Genomic DNA, 21621 nt, shown 5'->3' with positions numbered 1-21621 from the left:
ATTAGTTGTGTACATCTGGCTTTGTTATATTAAAATAGGTGCTTCTGTAGTTAGCCACTTAGACTCTTGTTCAACAAAGTGCTTAAGCATGTGCTGACATTTTAGCACCAAGTAATTCCATTTGTGGTCACCAAAGCATCTAGTCAGGTTTAGTGAAATTTAAAAATGTATTAAAATAGTACGTGTAAATGTGTTGCTCAGAGACTCTTCTTCCAACACTGAATTTTAGCTCACCTGAATAGAAACGGCAGAATTTAAACAGAAAAGTGCCTCTTCTTTCATTCTAAGGATTTTATTGATAGATCATTGTAAATTAATTAAATTCATTTCAAATTAACTTTGCTCATCATACAGAACTTAGAGCTTGATTTTTTTTTTTACTGAAATTAATCAGTTTTGCTATCAATAACTCAGGAGGGTTGGATTTAGATTTTAAGTTAAAAACATCATATTTTAATCCACTTCACACTACATTAATGTTACACTAAAAAATTTTGTCTTATCTGATGCTGATTTTTAATTTTTAACAATATAGATGATAATGTTTTAATCCAATTTCCACTGAAACCTAATAAAAGCTAATTTCAAAATCTGAGAAAATCTTGTATTCCCTAAAGGGCAAATTATCGAAGTACTTCATTGCCATAACAATAGCCTTTTGGCTTTAATAGCCTAAAACGCAAATGACATCTGCTGGCTATTTATGTTAATTATGCTTTTAAATTGTTTATGGCTACACAGAGGATATATTCTAGACTCTCATTTCTATTAATAGATGCCTGCTCTGGAGAACATAAAACACCCTCTGTCCTATCTCGTATCTTTATACCTAAGACAGTGAGTCCCATTCTTACAGATTGCCTAATCTCAATTAAATAGCACAAATTGCTCTTTTCCTTTATTGTATCTGGAATATCAATATGACTGTACAATATATAGCCATCTAAGTTTTGTGAATTTGTGGGTGCTTGAAAAATACGGAAGACTATTTTAGACAGCAGTGGGTATTTTATGTTTTCACAGACCTCAGGTTTCTGTAATCTTTCGGAAACAGGTTAGGTTCTGTTCACAGTGGAAACCAAAGGGATATTTATCTCAGCTATCTAAATGTCTTGAGATTAGATGAGACTGTAAATAACATAAAGTGAGCTTTCTTACTAAGCATCTATTAATTTCTGTTCTGATTAGCTGGAAACAATTCAATTCTAATCACAGTCTGAGCCAAAATCAAGAACTGTGGAGTCATAACATTTATACTATATTTCGATGATAACCAAAAACTTTTGAAGTTCTGACAAAAAAGTTCAGGTCTGCTTTTATTTTACCTCTGGTGATTTAGTCAGTTCAGTAAAATTAAAGAACTGGCACAGATATATACATTTTCTATAACTCACTCTTCACTCATCCCAGTTATAGGACCACTAAGATTGTAACAGCTTGTCCATATTATAGCAGCTCAAATATTCTGTCCCACCATCACTGTTAAATCTCCATTTCTTTCTACACCTGGGAGGAGGAAGAAAAACAACCAACTGCATATTTCCCCATGGGTGCTTCCAGTAGAAAATGTAGAAAATGCAAGATATATACGGAAAAATATGAAAAAGTAAATGATGGTAAAAATTATTTAATTCTGAAAATGCTATGGAATGATCTTTCCAGGAGATGCATTGCTGTGATAAAACTAGACATTTTAAAAATTACAATACTTATTCATAAGCTGCTATTATTAAATTCATTGCTGTTTTTACTTAGCTAGGAAGTAGCCTCTTGAGAAGTCTTATCCTGTTTTTTCAAAAATGTCCTTGAGAAGTATAGACTCACTGCAGACAAACGTTTACATGTTGCAACTCGTGGTTGAACAGTATAGATAAAACAAATCCATAAAAACATATTACGTACATATTGACAAGTTCGATAAGAATGTAAAGGCCAATCCAGGAACATGTAACTGCTACTTTTGGCACTGAATGAGTCCAATATTACACCTGCCCTGGCTAGGTGAAGTATTGTCTAGATATGAAAAGGCAGAACAAACACTAACTCGGAGGCTTTCATGTGAGGAGCTGGAGAATTATGTGGTGTGAGGGTAGGGCAGATGGCAAATGTCTGCTCAAATGAGCTCTCCAATGGCAGAGCACCAAAGCTGGTTAAACACCAGAAGTGAGAGAGCTGATGGGAAGTCCACTCTTGCCACCTTTATTAACAGGCTAGACAAACATGTTTCATGAATGTCATTGGTATAACTGATTTGCCTTGCTCCCAGGCAATGGTGACGCACCTTCTCAAAATATTTTTTTCCCTTTTTTCCCTCTCCATTAGTATCTCTGACCACTATGCTTTTTCTTGGTCAAATTTGCCTCTGTAGGTCTTCTTCAGCCACTGGAAGTCAGGGCTAGAATAATTTGACTACTTCCTTTCAAGATAGGAAAAGAATTTAGAAGAAATCTGGGCACGCTGAATCCAGGGGCCAAGTTTTTATTCTCTAGTGGTAGATTCCTGTGTAAAACAACCCTCCTTGAACAACTGAGGCCACAGGAAGCCCACCTCTTCCATTCTTGTCTTTTGGTCTCTGAAGTCCAAAGTTGCGATTGAGGTACTATTCCTAGCGTACATCTTTGACTTGTATGAGTGCCACCTTATTTTATGTACTTTACAGATGCCTAAATTAAGAATTTGACTAGCCTAGCCTCCCTCTCTTACCAGCAGGAGATAACACCCTCCAGAACGTGATTCAGGCCTTGGCTCGGTGAACTGCCTTCTGAAAATGCCAAGCCTCTCCACTGGCTACAGGTGGACCCTAGGAAGACAAGGTGCCCTAGCTGAATGAGCTCATCCATTTCATGTTAATTGAGGCTTCTGTTCAGTAAATAAGGGAATTTCCGCAGAGAATGGGACTGCAAAACTAAAGGACTATCTGAGTTAACTTTTCACTCAAATGGTTAATCCAGTGTTTTGCCTATTTTAGGATAGGCAAGTCCCTAGTGTTTCAGTAAGCAGAGTGAGAGAAGGTGCTTTGCAAAGGTAAGTCGTAGGATGTTGGCATTTGGAGGAAGGTCAGATAGGAGTTCTGCAAAAGACTGCTCTGTCACTGTCTTTGGATTATTCCTTCTCAGACTAGGCCTGCAATGTAAGGAGAAATGACTAATAAAACCAGCAGTAAGTTTTTGCACAGCGAATGGCTCTTTGCCTGCTGAAAGTGATGTATATATTGGTGGCTTTGTGAGCGTGGCTGTAGGGAACAAAAGAAAGACAGGGCTTTTATTGCCTGTGAGGAGGGAGAGAGAGGAAGAAAAGGACAAGATGGAACAGACTTATCCCTTACAAGAAAAGAGTGGGAGAGAAGGAATGGGAAATAATTTCTTCTGCATCTTTTCCCAAGTCAAAACACTACTGAGAAAGTGTCTGCTTGTTAGAGTTCTCTGAAGGTCATTTGTACCCTGGAATCTTTGGCAATAATAATTTGAGAATTGAGATAGGTACGTTTTCATTCACTAGAGATGAAATCCCAAGTAGAGCATTTCTTTTGTGAAATTAAGAAGATAACAAATGACTGAGAGCCAATTAGCCACACTGCTTATACCATTTTGGCCAAATACATATATGTCTGTGTGGGGGTATATATATATGTAACTTTCCAATACTGTACTGCCTAAACCACAGTAACTGTCATAATTAAGTCATATTTAACTGAAGAATCCCTGCTTTCCTGAACATAATAAACATATAAGAGGTTTTTCAGTTTCCATTTCCTAGACAGAGTTTTAATGCAGAAGTGTTGATGTTCTCTCTTCCTTGTTTATCAATAGTGCCTACTCATTACCGGTATATGTTTTGGTTAGTGTACTGTAATAAACTGCTACAGCTACTTCTGAAAAATAACTATAATGAAGAAAAATTAGTTCATATTTAGAAAATAATTGTGGGAAAATAAAGCTGTCGTAAGGATATCAACTAATACGTACTAACCAGATTCAGAACAAGGCAAAAGCATATCTACTACCAAGACAGTCTGCAAACTTGAAAAGCACTTGCATATAGGTCATAATATTTCACAGACAGGGCAGGGCTAAAATAGTATAAAAATGAATTTTTATCTTGGATTTTTTTTATAACAGATGAGTCAAGGAATTCTGTTTTACTCATTTTTTTAATCAATTAAATTAAAAAAGCGGTACAACATAGATGTAAGTTAGAACTGAAACAGCCTCGAGGTAGAATAATGGAATAATTAGCCAGCTGAATCCATGCTTTATCTCAGTACTGTGTTCTTCCTAATATCTACAGTATGACTCCATTGGTAAAAAATAGTTCTGAAATTTGACCCGTCTCCAAGTCAAAATGCAGGTGACGAAATCAAGAGTGTCTTATTCTGTGTGAAATGTTTAGTGTTTATATGACATTTGCCAGAATAAAAATATGAATTTTGATACATCTGGATAGTACAGAAGAAGACAGGAACAGCTGCAAAAATTTAAAATGTATTACGAGCCGTAACTTTTTGTCCTGGACTTTTGAACTTTCTGTCTTTGGTCCTGACCTTTCCTTCCTGTGTATACTGGATAAACAAAACAAAAAAAACCCCACTACCGTAGAACTCTATGAATCACATTTGCATTTATATATTAAAATTACGATAAAGGAACTTTTTACGACAAAGTCACCCTGGCTTGAGAAAAGTCATCCCTTTTCTTTGGGAAGAAAACAATATATTACATTTTTTAATTGAAAAAATAAATGAGATACCATCAGAAATCTGAGTAGAAGAACGAGTGGGTCGAAAAGATGTGAATGCTTGCAAAACATTCAGATTATGAAATGAAAGTTCTAGCTTTCATGCAACACTGCTAAGTATAAGTTTTCCGCTAATTTTATTAGGGGAGGCCTTTAGAATGTCTTAGGTACAATTAATAATGCCTCACTTTAGTACCAAGATACCATGGTAATTTTTCATAAATTGACAAGATCTTGTGTATAGTTGCAAAATGCCAGACATGTCTACATTTCAGCAACCTATGGACAGAAAGCCAAAGAATGAGTGGAGGGACAAGCACTGCCTTCCAAAAATGCCATATTTGGGATTTACTCATTTGATTTGATAAAACAAGAAGACACCTGCTCTCTTGTTGGAACAAGGAATTTGGTACATTAATATTCTACCTAAATATAAATACTTGTCAAATCAGCAAAGTTATGGTGTTTCATGTTCTAACAGAAGCACCAATTTGTGGAGAAAAAACTATTTTTTTTCTGTATACTATTGTAATAATAACTTCTGAAGTGTATATGCCGCAGCACACAAAATACTTTGGAGTAATTTCTTGCTATAGCTGTCATTAGAAGTTAAAATTTACTAAGAGTTCCCCCAAAATACGAGCCAGATTATTTCCTTCTATTTATACAAGAACATACTACAATGCCCTTAGATGGACAGTCCTGTTGTACATGACAGTAAATGTTCATCTGAAGAGCAGAAGCTATGGAATCAAATATAAAATTTTTCTATGAATCTTTCAACTCTGACATAAAGTTTGTCATCTGTGGCTTATGACTACACTCAGTTGCTGGATAAATAAATCCAGGGAATTTCAATGCAAGTATCATTTGGATTAATACATTTCTCAGTGAAAACATTTAAACACATTATCTGGTGAAATATTTCAATCCTGAACTTTGAGCCTCCTCATTAGCTTCCTTTCTTTACCTCATTTTTCAGTGTTCCAAACTGTAAAATACTGTTTCATCAGAGATCTCTTTTAGTAATCTACCTCTGCTTGGAAAAACTCTTTAACAAAGTGCTTGAACTTAGTGGACGTGGACAAGTTTAATGTTAAGTACACTCCTTAATGCTTTGCTGAGTACAGAAGGAGATAAACATGCTTACACAATTTGGTGAGTTGGGGTTTAGCTATGTAAATTAAATACATATATTATACATGAGGTTATTTCAACACGGTACAGGTCATTAAATTCTTTCTAAAATTCAGTAGCCTAGAGCAGTACTGAAAATTACACTCTGGGATCTGATACCTTTCAGAATGCTAAGACCCAAGCTGCATTATTGGTCAAAGACCAAGATGAAAGACAGATAATAAATAATATGAGAAGTAAGAAAAACATACATACATACATACATATATATATATATATATCAATAGTTTTAGGAGAAAAAATCAGATAAGGATTCAAAATTTCACATGTAAATGAGCCAAGATAGTGATAGATGGAAGGTAAATTTCATTCTAAGATGTGCTTTTGTAAGGTGAGACAGCAGTCATACAACGAATGATGTTGTGACATTTGTCATTACGGGGTCAACCAGGAGGACAAGAATAATGAAGAATCAGTTGTCACTTCCGTTACAAAACAAAACCAAAATTACAAATATTCTTCCAAAATATAGCTATGCAGGGATAGGAGGAAAACTACAGCTCATTGACAGACTAAAGAGATAACAAGACACACGGACCAATGCAAAAAGACACATGTAGAGACTTTTGCGTTTTTGATGTGCTAGTTGAGAAGGATAACCAGATCCAACAATTAGAGGATGTGCAAAGACAGCTGCAGGGAAGTATTTCTTCTACATTTCCTTCCAGCCCATTCTGAAAGATTAAGGAGTGCCTATGATACTAATTCCCTCTGACATCAATGGCTGATGACAATAGACTGCAGAGCTGTGGGGGTGATGTTTGCCATATGGTTTTTGACACAGTTGAAGCATCTATTTTTGAAACTGGATAAAACAGCAGTTTTACAGTGTGACATACGGGATGGAAATGAGCTATAGTTATGGTAGTAGTTCTCCCTGCTGGTCTAAATGAACTGTTTATAGGATGTGTTAAAAATATGAACTGGTTAGCTGATTAAAGCAAGAGTAAAATGGTATCTGTTTTGCTGGAGTTTTATGTAATTTTCATCAAAGGGGAAGAAAATAGAGTAGATTCTCTTTTGAACATTTCTACTGGGATTTGAATCAGATTTTGGGCTGCTGGAGTTGGTTTTCCACACTTTATAAAGGTACCTCATTGATCACTTTTGCACTGCCTTCCAAGTGCTGAGTCAAACGCAGTCAATATACAACTGTGCAGGACCATGACTGGCTCATGGTCCCAGTGGCCCATATGAGCAACTGGATCAGCAGAGGCTACGCTTCCTTTGCTAATACTTTTTTACTTTTTCTTTTTCTTTTTTTTTTTTTCACGCAGCCACTAGCTGCCTTTGAATGGGGAAAAGGAGGAAAAGCCTACATACTGCAAATACCATCTGGAAACCTAGTTTCTAACAGTGGCAGTGCCAGATAAATCAGCAGCGAGCCTGAGGAAACCCAGAGGAGCGACTAATGAACTGATTTGGGGAGAAATTCTTTCTAATCCTTGTCAGAAATTGGCTCATACTTTTACGCAAACAAATTTAGATCTTTAAAATTTTATTCTGCCTGAAAACTGATGTTTTCATTGGTCACTTATATGGCCAGTCCTTTCTTCCCACCTACCTAAGTAAATGGCACTTACATTAACAAGTTAATTATGCCTTGTGCCAAAAACATTACCTTTTGACTTCAGTGACTGTCCTATTTTATTAGCAGGTAGATAGCAGCTCTCTATTTTCTCTCCTCCATGGCCTTTCATCATTTTGCACGGGTCTGCTAGGAGGACCCCTCCTATTTGACCTCTCCTACAGAACCTCAGGGTTTTCAGTCTCTAAATATTTTTAGTCCTTTACAGTTTGAAACCCTTCTTTTTTTTTTTTTTTTAAGAGTAATCAGAACTGTCTGTACTATTTCAAATGAAGATGACTGACCTATTGAATATTATTACATTTTCTTTATTACTCTGCGTGTCCTCCTTTTTGTAATCACTGCTGCACAATGACAGGGGTTTTCATTAAGATGTGCTAGCCATGTTAAGATTTTTTTTCTTTGAACGGTTCATATTGACATAGAAGTATCACATATATGTACAGAACGTTTTATTTCTTCCAATGAACTTTCATTGACATTAAATTTCATCCCAGTGGCCATTTATTCAGGTCACCCTGAACTTATCCTGGGAAGAAACGTTCAAAAATATTTTCAAGAATAAAGAGAAAATTGGTTGGATTCCACATCTAAGGATATGGGGCTACGCCTTTTTATAATGATTTTCATAGGTTAGTGATCAATTCTTTGAACAGATGCAGGTGAGTCACTACCTAAGCATTTAAAGCCTTCAAAAGTGCATACAAAAATACCCCAGCCAAAAAAAAAGAGCGCTTGACCACAATATTTAGCATTGTTCAGGAATACAATAAATTATGCAGCAACTTATCCTGCCAACATATCTTAAAAAGCTACACAAAGGACCTAGAACCAATATCTGTAATGCAATCTGTAGTTCTAAGATAAAGATTGAAAGCAAGGGGAAAACAAGTACCTTATTACAAATCTATGTTTTCAGTGCCCACTGCTTATAAGATTATAATGGATTTGACTGCCTTTGGTATTAGTAATTTCCCAGATGAATCTGTGGGTGGAACAAAAATGTGGAAATGAAAACTGAGAGGGTATTGTATGTTTAAAATATCCACCTCCACTTACAATAATTTTTGATTCAAGCTGTGCTATGCCTCAGTCTTCCTGCTTGTAAAGTGGTTATAGTCCACTATAGGTTATATATATTATGCTTTTTCACCACTACTCAACTGCCTCTCCCACTTCTCTGTCCCCCTCCCTTCCCTCATTTATTTCCTCTTTTGAAGATGAGAGACAGCATTAGTGAAACTGCTTATCAAGTTAACTTGATTCTCTCCCAAGGGTCCCACCCCTACATACTATCGCTCCAAAGGCTCTCTGTGCACTGGGACACAGCACATCTATACACCTGGTGTCAGTGATGGGCTAAACGTCTATGTTCCTCTACTGGTCACAGAGTTTTATCCCTCGATGTCTGCCAAACTTCATAAGCCTCACAATAGTAAGATCACTTCATCATGCATCTTTCATCTTTTCATATATCTGAAATTATATGCTGTATCTCCTCAGTTATTCAAACATTATGAATTAGTGTTAAATGAGTAAAAGAGACTATTGCTGATATATGACGGAAGTAAACTTCCTTTCCCAGATCCTTTAATTTTGTGAACAGTTAATTGTAAACTCTTTAAACTGGAACTCATGAACCGATGTGAAAAAATGTGTAATGAGTAGATAAAGAGTGTCTTATGCTGCTGGCATATGGCAGACTTTTAGTTTGCCACATTAGAGAACAGTACAAAGATTTACATTTGAACAATAACATCTCTCCCTCAAGACTGAACTACTCAGTTTCAAGCAGCAAAGATTATTTTACTCCTCTTTGTTAAACACCTTTATGGCATTTACAAGTGAGAACCTTTGGAGCACTGTTCTGCTTAGATTTCTAACCACCTTCAATAGCATCCTAGAATTAATTAGTATCCATCTTCTTGGCATAAAGTCCCACTTCAGCCTTCTGAATAGCCTGCCTTAAACTTTCCGTTAAATTGTTGTTAAATCACTGAACACAATAATTAACATAGTTAAATTGTTTATTGTAATCAATCCTTTGATCCTGAGTCCTTTTGGGAACTAAAAGAATTTTAATCTAGCACTTCCCCTTGTCTAGGTTTAAACTTTAAAAGTGAATTAGAAAGAAGAGCATGTCATCAGTAAAAGATGTCATAAATGTCATTAAATTCTAGACTTAATAAACATTGTAGATGGTTTTAACCAGTAAAGTCATCAAGGGTCTCTGGTTGCTTTCATTCCTTCCAGATTGCTTTCATTAGCTAAAGATAATACTAGTGAAAAATTCAAGGAAACTCATCAATGAATTTGAAAATGACACGATATTCTTTATGTTATAGTATCTTATTATGATAAGTCAACCTTCCTGATCTCGTGAATCACATATGAAAACGATCATATGGCCAAGAGGCACAAAATACATACCATATTCCTTCTGGTGCTAGGAGGGGGCATGGCTTTGGGACTACGCTAGGAGATGGCAGTGGCTTCCTAAGAGTCCCATAGCTACTAACCATGACAGGGATTGGCTGAAAGGACAATCAGGGCTCGGCCTGCCCTGGCGAGGTCAGATTTGCAGTCGTCTTCTGATTCACTTTCCATTTCCACTGAAGAATCAGACTACCCAGAAATTCCTGGTTCAGCACATTTGGTTAGAGCTAGTCATTTGACTTGATTTGGATATTTGAGGACATGGACAGCTCCAGAAAAACTAATTGGCCATTCAAAATACCTCTCATCTAAGTTTTTCTCTATGTTCCATTGAGGTCCTCACCACTGCTGCATTCAGAATTTGGGTCTGAAGTTCACAAACTCCTGCACTGCTCCAAAAGAGAGTTTGTAATCTCTAAGTGCCCCTTTAGCTGATAATGTTACACAAGAAAGAAAAGATTAGTCTGAACGGCGAAAGAGCTGACTTTTCTTGTTCTTTAGCCATAATGGGTAGCAGAAAGGAAGGAAAAGTGCAGGAACATGTACCACACATCAATCTCTTTGGCAGTACCTACACTCAGGTCCCACTCTTCTAACCTGTATGTTAGAATTTCTGTTGAAGATCTTAAATCAAATAGAATTTGACTCAACTTCTGTAAGGCTGGCGTAGAAGACTTTTAGCAAGTTACTTTAAAAATAGACTGATTTAAGCTGTTGGAGTGCTACGTATAAGGAGTTTGTACCCTTACTTTCCAATAGTGGTGGATTTTGTTGTGTTTTCAAGTATACCCTTATTTTTGAATATTAGGATTTTCTTGTTCTCCTGTTTTTGAGAAAAATGTATTGTAATCCAAGTATTTTCCACCAAAATGGTTGATCAATACCTAAACCATTCTTTTACCTTATTTTGGTCTGATAATTTTCTCAAGAAAGGAAATGCAAATATAGAAAGATGTGACATGGACAGATGGTTTGCCTACCTGTTGAGGCAGGAAACAGCATTAGCACAAGGCTGTGAAGGAACAGGTGTGATGAAAACACTGGACAAAAAAGCAGAAAGACTGACAAATGACAAAGCCACCTCAGAAGTATTGCAGTGACTGAGGATGCACTTCTGTATTTCAGTCTAAGTGGACGGGCCCCAGTGGCTAGTGTATGTACCCTGCTGCTCCATTGAAACTTGGCACCCATCAGTGTCTCTTGTGGGTTTTAGAAAGTACAGAAGAGAGCTGGGCAGCCAGGATGCTTATCTGTATCGAGGGCTTCATGTTCTGTGCAACTGTAGTGAAGAGTTACTCGACCTCTAGTTCTGTGGCTATGGATGAACCATTAGAAATCCAAAGATATTCTGTGAAATAATGGCATTTTTTGCATTTTTTAAACACACAATCATAGCCTTTTCCCAGAGTTAGCAGCTCCCAAACACTTACTGGACCTTTTGAAATATTTGTAATCATAACAAAAATTATAATATTGGAAAGTAATAAAACATTACTACCTACTTATTCTATTGTGTTTTATTACCTCTACCACTTCACCTACCAGTTGCTAAACAATAAGTACAAACTGTGCCATGATATTTCTTGAAAATGTTAAGATGGCTTTCCATAAGAAAAGCTAAGAAAAAAATACATTTCTACAAGTGTAAGGCATGATAAAAACTAAGAGTTTTCCAAACACTGAACAAAGTAAGTAAGGTGAAAAAAAGACAAAATAAAAGGATGACTGTGGCATAAATGATGGGTAACTTCCATTCATTTTTGATAATGAGGGTTTAGTGAATGTGAAGGAACCCCCCCACCCCCCAAAAAAAAGTTAGTGGACTGACTATCATAATATGGCGAGAGTTAAAAGAAAAAGGCTGAAAATTAATTACATGAGTAGAATGTGGTAAGCTGGCCTGAGCTTCTGAAAATATAGATGTCTTGTGTGTGGGCACTGGTGGGCAGCTGGCCAACCCACTGCCTTAGGCCCCTTTATGCAGTGGATGCCTACTACAAAGGACATCCATTTCAGTGGCTAATGAATGGGATGCAAAGACTGAAGAGTTATGTTATCTTTAAGAGACATGATTAAATAAACAAACAACAAAATATCACTTTGAAAATGAAAAGCGAGAAACAGAAATCACTTGTACTCCTGAAGGATAAAGCAGTTCCTCATCCCTGAATTCTGGCTACCTCTCCGGCTACCTCTCTCGCTATTCTCTCTATAAGTTCCCTCTCCAGAAGATTATTGCCTCTCCAGAAGATTATTGCCTCAGACAACTTATTGGACTTAGTCCTAGAGAGCAGAGGTGAACTGAAGAGGGAGCTGGATCATTTGGAAGAGGAGGTAAAAAAGAAGACAACTAGAATAAATGGACTTAGTTCATGCAGTGGTGTCAGACAGAAAGTAACAAAGGATATTTCCTAGCTCAGGGAGAAATGAAAAAGAAATGTGATTTCTGATGAGACAGCCTGTACAGTCTATCCTGAGCTACTTGGCTGCAGTATGCATGCAGGATTTGGAAGCAAAATTAGTAGTCCGGTGTGGCCTGACTGAGCATTCAGGTTGTCCACTTTACGTTTAGGCAGAGCTGTGGCTTCCTAAAACTTTATTTATTACAAAATTCCTTAGAGACTGGGACATGTGGAAATGACTAAAAACATAACAAAAAAAATCATGAAGAGCATCATTTTGCCTCAAAGATGCCAGACCACACAAAGCCTGCTTGTTTGCCGATTTATTTACATAGCTGATATGTTTACAATATGCTCATCTATATTCTCAAGGTATCATTGATGCAACTTACTATAGCAGTTTAAGACAACCCACTCTCTCTCCTCTTTGAATAACAATTTCTTCCTAATGCATGTAAACACACCCCAGTTTTCAAATGCTGGACTGAAAAAGGAATAAGCCAGTCTGGATGATAAGTGATAATTTAAGTCCAAAATTAAAAGGTCTTCATGTTTAATCTCATTTAGTCACATGTAGACCTTGGCAATGGTTTCTAGCGCCTGTGGGGCTTTCTTTGCTGGTCTCAACTGGATAGATATGGGTACGGGAACACGGGCAGTTTCTTGGGTGCTAAGACACTAAAGATAAATCAGCACCTTAAAACTTGATGTGGATACCTGCAAACTCAGGGCAGGGAGCAGGTGCTAAAATTTCTTCCTCCAGTTACCAAAAAAGCAGCACAGCATCTTGCAACAATTTCCATTTCTGGATGGACATGAGGTATAGCCTCCACCCCTGCCCCCAACCAAGTAATACATTGCTAATATGCTATTAAAAACTGACGTCTTTAGAAGTAGCTACCCCACATCTCTCTTGCAAGTTAGTCTTCAAATATATTAGAAATATTCTGCTACTAACTAGATTCCTTTCAGAGGTAGTCTTCTTAGCAACTGGCTAATAAAAACAAAGCAGCGCAAGGAAGCGTGTGTTAGGGCAGTGGCATACTGAATACACACAAGGACACATCAAAAGCATGGAGAGAACAAGCAAGGCCCCTGAAACAATTGTTCCTCTGCCACATCCGGCTGGCAGTAAAACTCTTTTAAAGGGTTTCAGTTCTGAGTGCCTTAATCATGGGATTTGTCTGGCAGCCTTTCAGAAGTGTTGCTGCAATTACCTTTTTTTCTTGTAAGCTCGGATTAGTTTAATACAAATGCAGGTAAGTTGCCACATGACTACACAGTATTTGTTTAGGATTTCATCCAGGTTTCTGGAAAGACAGTATTATTTAATACGCTCATTTGGATGGACACCTATAACTACTATAAAGGACAAAATAAATAACGCAGTAGTAGAATACCAACATTAAGCATGCCTCTATTTGTTATGGAAGAGGAAAGAAAAAAGGAAGGAAGGAAGGAAGACAGAAAGAAGAAGAAAGGAAAGGAAGAAGAAGGAAAGATGAATTATGCCCCATGTTCACTTGGAAAACGTGACATGGGAGTGTGACACAGAAACAAATTTTTTAGATGCTACCAATAACTATATCGAGGAGCAACTACTTAGGGAGTATATGAGTGGAGAAATAACCCTCCTTATGATTCTGAGCAGCACACAGGAGGTGTTTCAAAATGTTAGCGTTGAAAAGCTGCACTGGAACAGCGATCGTAACTTGCTTTGAGTTCGTATCTTTGCAGAAACGACAAAAGGTTTCTACAAAGCCCCCCAAATCCACCAGAGTTGTGCTCAACAGAAACAGTACAAAATGACATAGCTTGTTAAACACAAAGCTGGATAAGAATGCTAAAAAGAGTTAGGTTCTTGCAGGTGGCATGGGAATTACTGAAAAATACCATGTGGAAGATGCAGCAAATTTATACCACCAATCAAGAACAGCTTGAGAAACGGTGAAAGGAAGCTGGCACAACTAGACCACAGGGATAAGACAAATTATTAGCAGAAATAAGTCATCCTTTGAAAAACTGAAGTTGAGTCAAAAAAAAAAAAAAGAAAAAGAAAAACAGTTCACAGGCATGGAATGGCTGTCCAAAGAGAGTCTACGTAAAAGACTACGAAATCATCTCTCATGCATATCAGAAGCTGCAAGCCTCTCAGAGTCTGAAAGGCCAACGGTTGATAAGGGTAGAAAAAGAACACTCAGAGAAGATAAGGCCATATCAGGGAGGCTAAATGAGTTCTTGGCATCTGTCTGCATTGTGGCAGAGGCAGGAGAGGTTCCTCTTCCTCTTCATACTTCTTTGCAGAGTATGAATAGGAGGGATCTGCCTGAACAGTAACAAGGCATCAGGCACAAATGACACTCACTCTGAGATCCAGAGGAACTCACAGAGGAAACAGCTGAATTACTAACTCTGATGTGCAACATCTTAAAGCCACCTTTGTTCCTGAGGACATGGAGTTCATAAATATGACATCAATTTTTAATGGTATGAGAGGAGAGCTGGGGATCTACAGGCTGGCTAGTCTGGTGTCCATGCTGGACAAATTAGCAGAAACTATAATAAAGCATAGACTTGGCGGCCACAAGGATAAATAGGATTTTTGGGGGGTGTCAGCACAGCTTTTCTGTATTGGGAGCACACTGGAGATTTCTGAAGGCATTCATAAGCATGTAGATAAGAAGGCTGAAATGATTTATGTGGTTTTCCAAATACTTTTGACAAGATCTCCTGCCAAAGGCTTTTAAGGCAACTAAGCAATCATGAAATAAGAGAGAAGGTCCTGGCTTTGATAAATAATTGATATTAAGATAGGAAAGAGAACAGGACTAAGAAATCATTTCACACAATGAAGGGAGATCAACAGGGGTGTTCCACGGGGATTCGGAAACCGCTGATGTTCAACCTATTCATAGATGACCTATTCATAGTACTGATAAAGGCTGATGATGATATTAAGTTATGCAAGGTAGTAAGACTGAGGACTGACTATGGGGAACTGCAGTAGGACCTTACAAGATGGAATGAGTAGGTAATAAAATGGCAGGTGAAATGTTATGTGGATGAAGCAAAAGTGATGCACGTAAAAACAATCTTAACTTCACTCACAAAATGATGGTCTCTGAGCTGATCATTATTACTAAGGAAAGGGATCTTGGGATTATGCTAGTTCTAGGAAAACGTCAGGTCAGCACTCCACAGCAGAAAAAAGCAATAGAGAACAAAACAGAGAACATCATTATAATGTCACGTAATCCACAGCGCACTCACATGTTGAACGCTGTGCCCTATCTCAAAAAGGATCTGGTAGAACCAAAGAGGACGAACAAGGGTGACCAGAAGCGTGGAAAAACGTCCGTAGGAGAAATGACTTAACTAGGATTCTTCTGCTTGGAAAAGCGGCAAATGAGAGAGAGAGAGAGAGAGAAAGAAATTTAGGCCAAGTCCGAACGGCCATAAAGAGGTTGTGTTTTCCAGTAGTTCACAGGTGTATCAAATGAAGTGAAGCTAGCAAATGGCAAGCTCAGAACAAACAAAAGGACGCAGTTCTTCATCCCTTGTTTTTCATGTGTGGAACTCCCTGCTGCAGGATGTTGCAGAGTCTCAGCATTTACACAGCTTCAAGAGGAGACTAGACAAGTTCAAGAAAGAGAAAACATCTCTGGCTTGCTTAGCCCGTTGGCTGCAAAGGCTTGGAGGCTGGGAAAGTACCTGGAAGACCTAGCTTTCCCTGTTCTTAGACTCTTCCCTTGGCACTTTCTTTGTGGCCACTGCTGCAGACTGGATGCTGGACTAAACGGACCTTGGTCTGACCCAGTACGGCTGTTCTGTTCTGATGTTCTTACAGTTAGGTTTACATGGATGTGAAACGCCTTTTGTTAATAATGACAGCCATTCTAACAGACCCCTCTGATTCCCTCCAGTGTGAAAAAGGTATGTCTAATGGTGAAAGGTATTTCTGATAACAGTAAGCCATTCAGCCAATTGAATCTGATGTCTTTTTAAGTTCATATGCATATAAATACATATATTATGTATAATCAAACATTAGTTTAATTGTAATTAGTTTAATTGGCATTTTTTCAATAGTTATTTTTCGTCTTGGACAGGACACTGAAACCTTCCACGAATCCGGAATTCTATTTTGCAGTTAAAAAAAAAATACTTTGCATGTAATAGTCTGTGGTAAAATAATCTTATCCAGTACTAGAATAATTCATTACTCACCTTTATTTACTGTTGGTGTTAGGTTGTTATAGTTACGTTTTGTTTGCCAATGACCCCCCAACTCTATTGTATTAATGTTTGAGTAGCACTGTATCAGGAAACATTTAGTCAAGTGCTTACACTGAATAGTCTTCATATTTTTTTTTTCATTGCAGTGTATTTTTTAGTAGCAGCCACATTTTATTTGGCAGTCCCATCAGGCAGTTCTGTTACAGATCACTACTGCAGACTCTCTCAACCTTCTCACAGGCCATGTGCAGTCCTAGGACCTTATGCCTTGTTCCATTTTCCTTTCTTTTCTGTTTGCCATATAGTAGGATTTCTCCATCTCCTCCATGCTTTGCGTTCTGTGGGGTCTGTATTTTCCTCATCCATCTTCTTGTTTTTGGAAAGTCCAGAAAGGCTATTATATTATCAAAATAAAAATAAATGATGAAAGGTTTTGTTGGCCTATCCACTTTTAATTTCTTAAGATGGGAGCAGAAGGATTTTATTCAGCTCTCAGCTTCCTCTTCCACAGTCTCAGTAGTAACTACCCATACTTTAATGAATTAGCCAGACATCTATCTTCCACTAAGCATTTTTTAAATTAAATAACTGTCCACCTATACTGTTGGGGAAACAATACCTTTTAAGAGAATAGGGAAAATGACTTGCAATGTAGGACACATGAAAAAGACCTGTTACATTAGATCTGTTATGCACAGAGAAAGAGAATTTTAGCACGCACAGGGAAGGGATGTGGAGGCGAGGAAGGGGAAAACAGTTCTCTACCAATAACCAGCTACTTTTGCCGTCCTCACTCATTCCTCCTTCAAGATATTCTTGTGCAAACATTCCTATGCATCTGCCAGCATTTACTGCTTATCCATAGGCACACACCCATCTTTGCACTCATTCAGCTGAGCTGTACTTACTCCTTCTACATCTGGAGACAGTTAGGCGCAGCTGGGTGGTGTATAGCAAGGGTCAGGTGCCTAGAAGCGAGGGACAAGCGGGAGTGGAGATTTCTGTGCAGCGTTTGGAGGGGAACGGAGCAGGAGAGCAGGCCTGGCAGACTGAGCACGGACGGCGGTGGCGAAGCCCTCTTGTCCGAGGCGGCTCCCCGAGCCGTGTGCGGCCCTGCCCGGGCTTCGCAAGCTGCTGCCGGACCCTCGGGCCTGCGAGCCCTGCGGCTGCATCATCTCCGAGCGGGGCGAGGACCTTCTGCCTGGGGCGCACCATGGGGCCATCAGCTGCCGACGAGAGCGAACCAAGCGTTAGCCCTGCCCGCCATGTGCCCGCGCTACCCCTCCTGCAGCGACACCTCCCGGAGGCCCCGGCGGCGGGCAGGGCTCCGGGGCAGCCTGCCGGCAGCCCCCAGCAGCCCCCCTGGGCTCCGCCGCTCTCGCGAGAGCTGGGCTGCGCCGCCGCCGCCGCGGCCGGCGGGCTGGGAGCTCTGCGAGCGGGGTCGACCGCCGCGGCCCCACCGCAGCTGCGGCCGCGGCGCGGCGCGGCGCTCCCCGCCCCTCCCCCTGCCGCCGCCGCCCCGCGCGGCGGATGCGCCGGCGGCCATACTTGCGGGCGGGAGGAGCCGCCGCGAGCGCCGCCGGCGGGCTGGGGCGCTGCTCTTGCCGCCGCAGCGAGGGGCGGGCGGAGCCTGGGGAGCAGGCGGCGCTCGCCGCCTCCCCGCATCTCGCCTCCTCCCGAGCGGGGAAGGGAAGCGAGGCTGCGCTGGGCTGGCCGCCTCCGCCGCCAAGTTCCTGCCTCTGCGGAGCCGGGATCAGGTGGAGCGGCCGCAGTGAGGGAGGGAGGGAGGGCGGCAGGGAGGGCATCAGCAGCCGCTTCCTTCCCGGCTCCGCCGGCCCCCCGCCGCTCGCTTTCGAAGCCGCGGTTGGCTCGCCCGGCCCGGCCGCTCCTCCCCGCGTGGCGCTGTCAGAGCCGCGGGCGCGGGGGGAGCCGCCGCGGGGAGGCGTCCTCGGCTAACGGGCGGGCTGAGGCGGCGGGGGGCCGCGGTGCCGCGAGAGGAAGGCGAGAGAGAGCGAAAGGGGGGAAGCCGGCGAGGAAGAGGGCGGTTGGCGTGGGGCAAGAGGAAGGTGGTGCGGCCGGCTCCTGCTGAGAGGAAGCCGGGGCGAGCGGAAAGCGGCGGCGGGGGGAAGAGGGGGGAAGGAGGCGGGGGGCTGCCGCGGTGGGCGGGGGAGGGCCGGCGGCGGCACCGGCAGCATCATCACCTGGCGCTGCGGCGGGGCGGGGCGCGCGCGGCGCCTTGCGTTGTCTCCGGTGCGGTGCAGCCCCGGGCGCTGGTTGGCGGTTTAAAGCAGCGGAGCCTCCGCCGCCGCGAGGGGGGTTCAGAGCAGCTGGGGCCGCCGCCGGTTGCGCTCGGCCGCCCGAGGAGGAGACATGGAAGGGAAGCAACAGCAGCAGGAGCTGACGGCGCTGCCGCCGTCCGGCTCCGCAGAGCAGAAGGCGGTTTCCGTGCCGGGGGCCGTGGGTGAGGAGCCGCGCTTGGAGGGCAAGGATGCCGCGGCAGCGGGCGGCGCGGAGCCCGGCGCGGGGTTGGCGGCAGCGGTGGGCGATGCGCTGGGCAGACCGCTGGGTCCCACGCCGAGCCAGAGCCGCTTCCAGGTGGACCTGGTCGCCGAGGGCTCCGGCCGCCCGCCGGAGGCGCCTCCGAAGGCGGGCGAGGAAGGCGGCGTGGCAGGGAAGGGCAGCGAGGAAGCCAAGGGCCGGTTTCGGGTGAATTTCGTGGACCCGTCGGCCGGAGATGAGAGCCCCGGCGAGCCCGGCGGCGGCAGCTCGGAGGGCGGCAATGTCAGCTTCCAAAACGGTGGCGACACGGTGCTGAGCGAGGGCAGCCTTCACTCCGGCGGGCACCACCACTACTACTACGATACCCACACCAACACCTACTACCTGCGCACCTTCGGCCACAACACCATGGACGCTGTGCCTCGGATAGACCACTATCGCCACACGGCTGCCGACCTGGGCGAGAAGCTCATCCGGCCTAGCCTGGCCGAGCTGCACGATGAGCTGGACAAGGTGAGCGGCCGTTACCCGGCGGCCGTTGCCCGCCGCGCGCGCCGGCCGTTACCCGGCGGCCGTTGCCCGCCGCGCGCGCCGGCCGTTACCCGGCGGCCGTTGCCCGCCGCGCGCGCCGGCCGTTACCCGGCGGCCGTTGCCCGCCGCGCGCGCCGGCCGTTACCCGGCGGCCGTTGCCCGCCGCGCGCGCCGGCCGTTACCCGGCGGCCGTTGCCCGCCGCGCGCGCCGGCCGTTACCCGGCGGCCGTTGCCCGCCGCGCGCGCCGGCCGTTACCCGGCGGCCCGGCCTGTCAGGGGGAGCGGCGGCAGCAGCCCCCGGGCCGGCGCCCCCTTGCCGCCTGCTAGGGCCGCCCCCGGCCGGTGCGGTGACATCTCGGCGACAAATTTACTGTTCAGGGTTTGTTTTCGCTCTGGCGGCTTGTGCATTGGGCTGAAATATAGGTGGGTTTTTATAGGAGGTGAAAGCCTGCCGCGCTCCCAAAGAGACGAGCAGTGCGATTGAATGGAGTCATTTATGTCTTTTTGTTCTCTTTCAGTGGTGCAGTGGGTCTTTTCTCCTCTATATTTCTGGGAGATAGACCCCCAACATAAGAGGTAGCTATAACTATATGTTAGCAGGGCAGATGTTTTCTCCAGAGCTGATAGAGGCTCTCATGTGGAGATGATCAGTTTTCTGTTTCTAGTCTGTATTGCCTTCAGCAAATGGGAAGCTCCAGGTCTGCAAGGAATATTAGGTTGGGGAGTGGAATGCAAATAACTGGAAGAGATACTAGAGGTATAGAGGGATGCACTAGCTATTAGTGGTGACAAGATGTTTATCTGGTAATCAGCTGAAAGGCATGCCATCTCTCTTCTCCCTCTGCACTCTAATGCTGAACCAAACGGTCATCTTGCATAATGGTGCAGATTGCATGGATATAGTTGAAGCTCCTTCATATTAAGCAATCTCTTCAGTCGCATTAAATAGCCCTGCATGTGATGAGGGCTTTGTGATCAAGGCTTCCAAAATTTTCAAGCTGTGCATGTCAAGTTTTTTTTTTTTTTTTTTTTGGAGAGTCAGTATGTTATGAGATGAGTTACAATGAAAGCTTATTTGTGTTGTAGACTGTCTTTATTAAAAGACAAGCTTTTGCTGAACCTGGAATTTGATGTCATTTTTAGATCATATTAAAAGGGAAACCAGATTAGACTATCACAATGCTGTTTTCTTGCAGTCGGAATATTGCCTCTTGGTATTTGGCTATGCTCTAATAAGCACATATTTTAGTGGGTTTTCTGCTGGTTTAGTGAAAAAAGGGAACATGTGGGTTACATCTGAATGAAATGAAGAATATTCTTCTTCCAGAACTCTTTTCATCTTATCTTTCACTCCTTATGTGTTTTCTCATGGAATTCCACCTATTTTCTTTTAAGGCTCTCCTGTTTCTTTTAGTATCTTGCTGTGTTTGACATTAGTTTATATAATATGTGTCACTGATAAGATTCCTTTTTTATTCTTTATAGATAATGTATGCTGTAGTTACCTAATTCCTAAGATTATATAGTAGCCCACATACTACTGGAAAGAGGCAAGAAGAAAGATGTACTTAATCTGCATGTTTTTTTTTTTTAAGGGTGAAGTTCATGCCCTTTAAAGTCAATGAGATAAACTGATACTGGTTTGAATGGAGCCGTCCTGAGCACATTTTGTCCTGTGTCCCATGTTCCTCCCTTTCCAATCCTCCCCCTCTCCCCCCAGTCTATAAGGCAGTTCAGGGCAGCTGAACTGATATATTTTTTTTTTTTTTTCCCCACTCCTTAAGTATGTTTCTTGAAAGCATGACTCTTCATTTGTTTAGATGTAAGTCATTTTTTGGTGTTGCAAGGAAGTATCTCTATAGCACATCTCGGATTAGATATCAAAATCCTTACTAACTGTAACAATAAATTACTGTTGCTTTTCCCCTACCCACAGAGTTAACTGACTTTCTTCTTTAGTCTGATTATAAGTTAGTATTGAATGGGAGTGGCCAATTA

The 21621-nt window shown here is 42.1% G+C and overlaps 1 protein-coding gene and 1 long non-coding RNA gene across 3 annotated transcripts in view; one reads left to right on the top strand and one right to left on the bottom strand.

Annotated features, from left to right (window-relative positions):
* Positions 1-11781: 11781 nt before the first annotated feature.
* Positions 11782-18721, bottom strand: LOC104150270 (uncharacterized). Its single transcript, XR_011137329.1, has 3 exons — positions 18142-18721; positions 17502-17819; positions 11782-16987 (listed from the first exon to the last, which is right to left on the bottom strand). It is a non-coding gene; the product is annotated as an uncharacterized lncRNA (long non-coding RNA).
* Positions 18722-18756: 35 nt separating this feature from the next.
* Positions 18757-21621, top strand: part of LOC104150302 (solute carrier family 12 member 2) — a 63783-nt gene continuing 60918 nt past the window's right edge. For both annotated transcript variants that reach the window (XM_068924995.1, XM_068924994.1), the window contains exon 1: positions 18757-19605. In XM_068924995.1, the coding sequence (XP_068781096.1) occupies positions 18964-19605 (642 nt within the window). In that variant the 5' untranslated portion in view covers positions 18757-18963. The remainder of the gene's footprint in view (positions 19606-21621) is intronic.

Source organism: Struthio camelus, chromosome W, assembly GCF_040807025.1.
Source record: "Struthio camelus isolate bStrCam1 chromosome W, bStrCam1.hap1, whole genome shotgun sequence".
Taxonomy (NCBI): domain Eukaryota; kingdom Metazoa; phylum Chordata; class Aves; order Struthioniformes; family Struthionidae; genus Struthio; species Struthio camelus.
The sequence above is the reverse complement of the archived record's forward strand: the minus strand, read 5'-3'. Positions and strand labels throughout refer to the sequence as shown.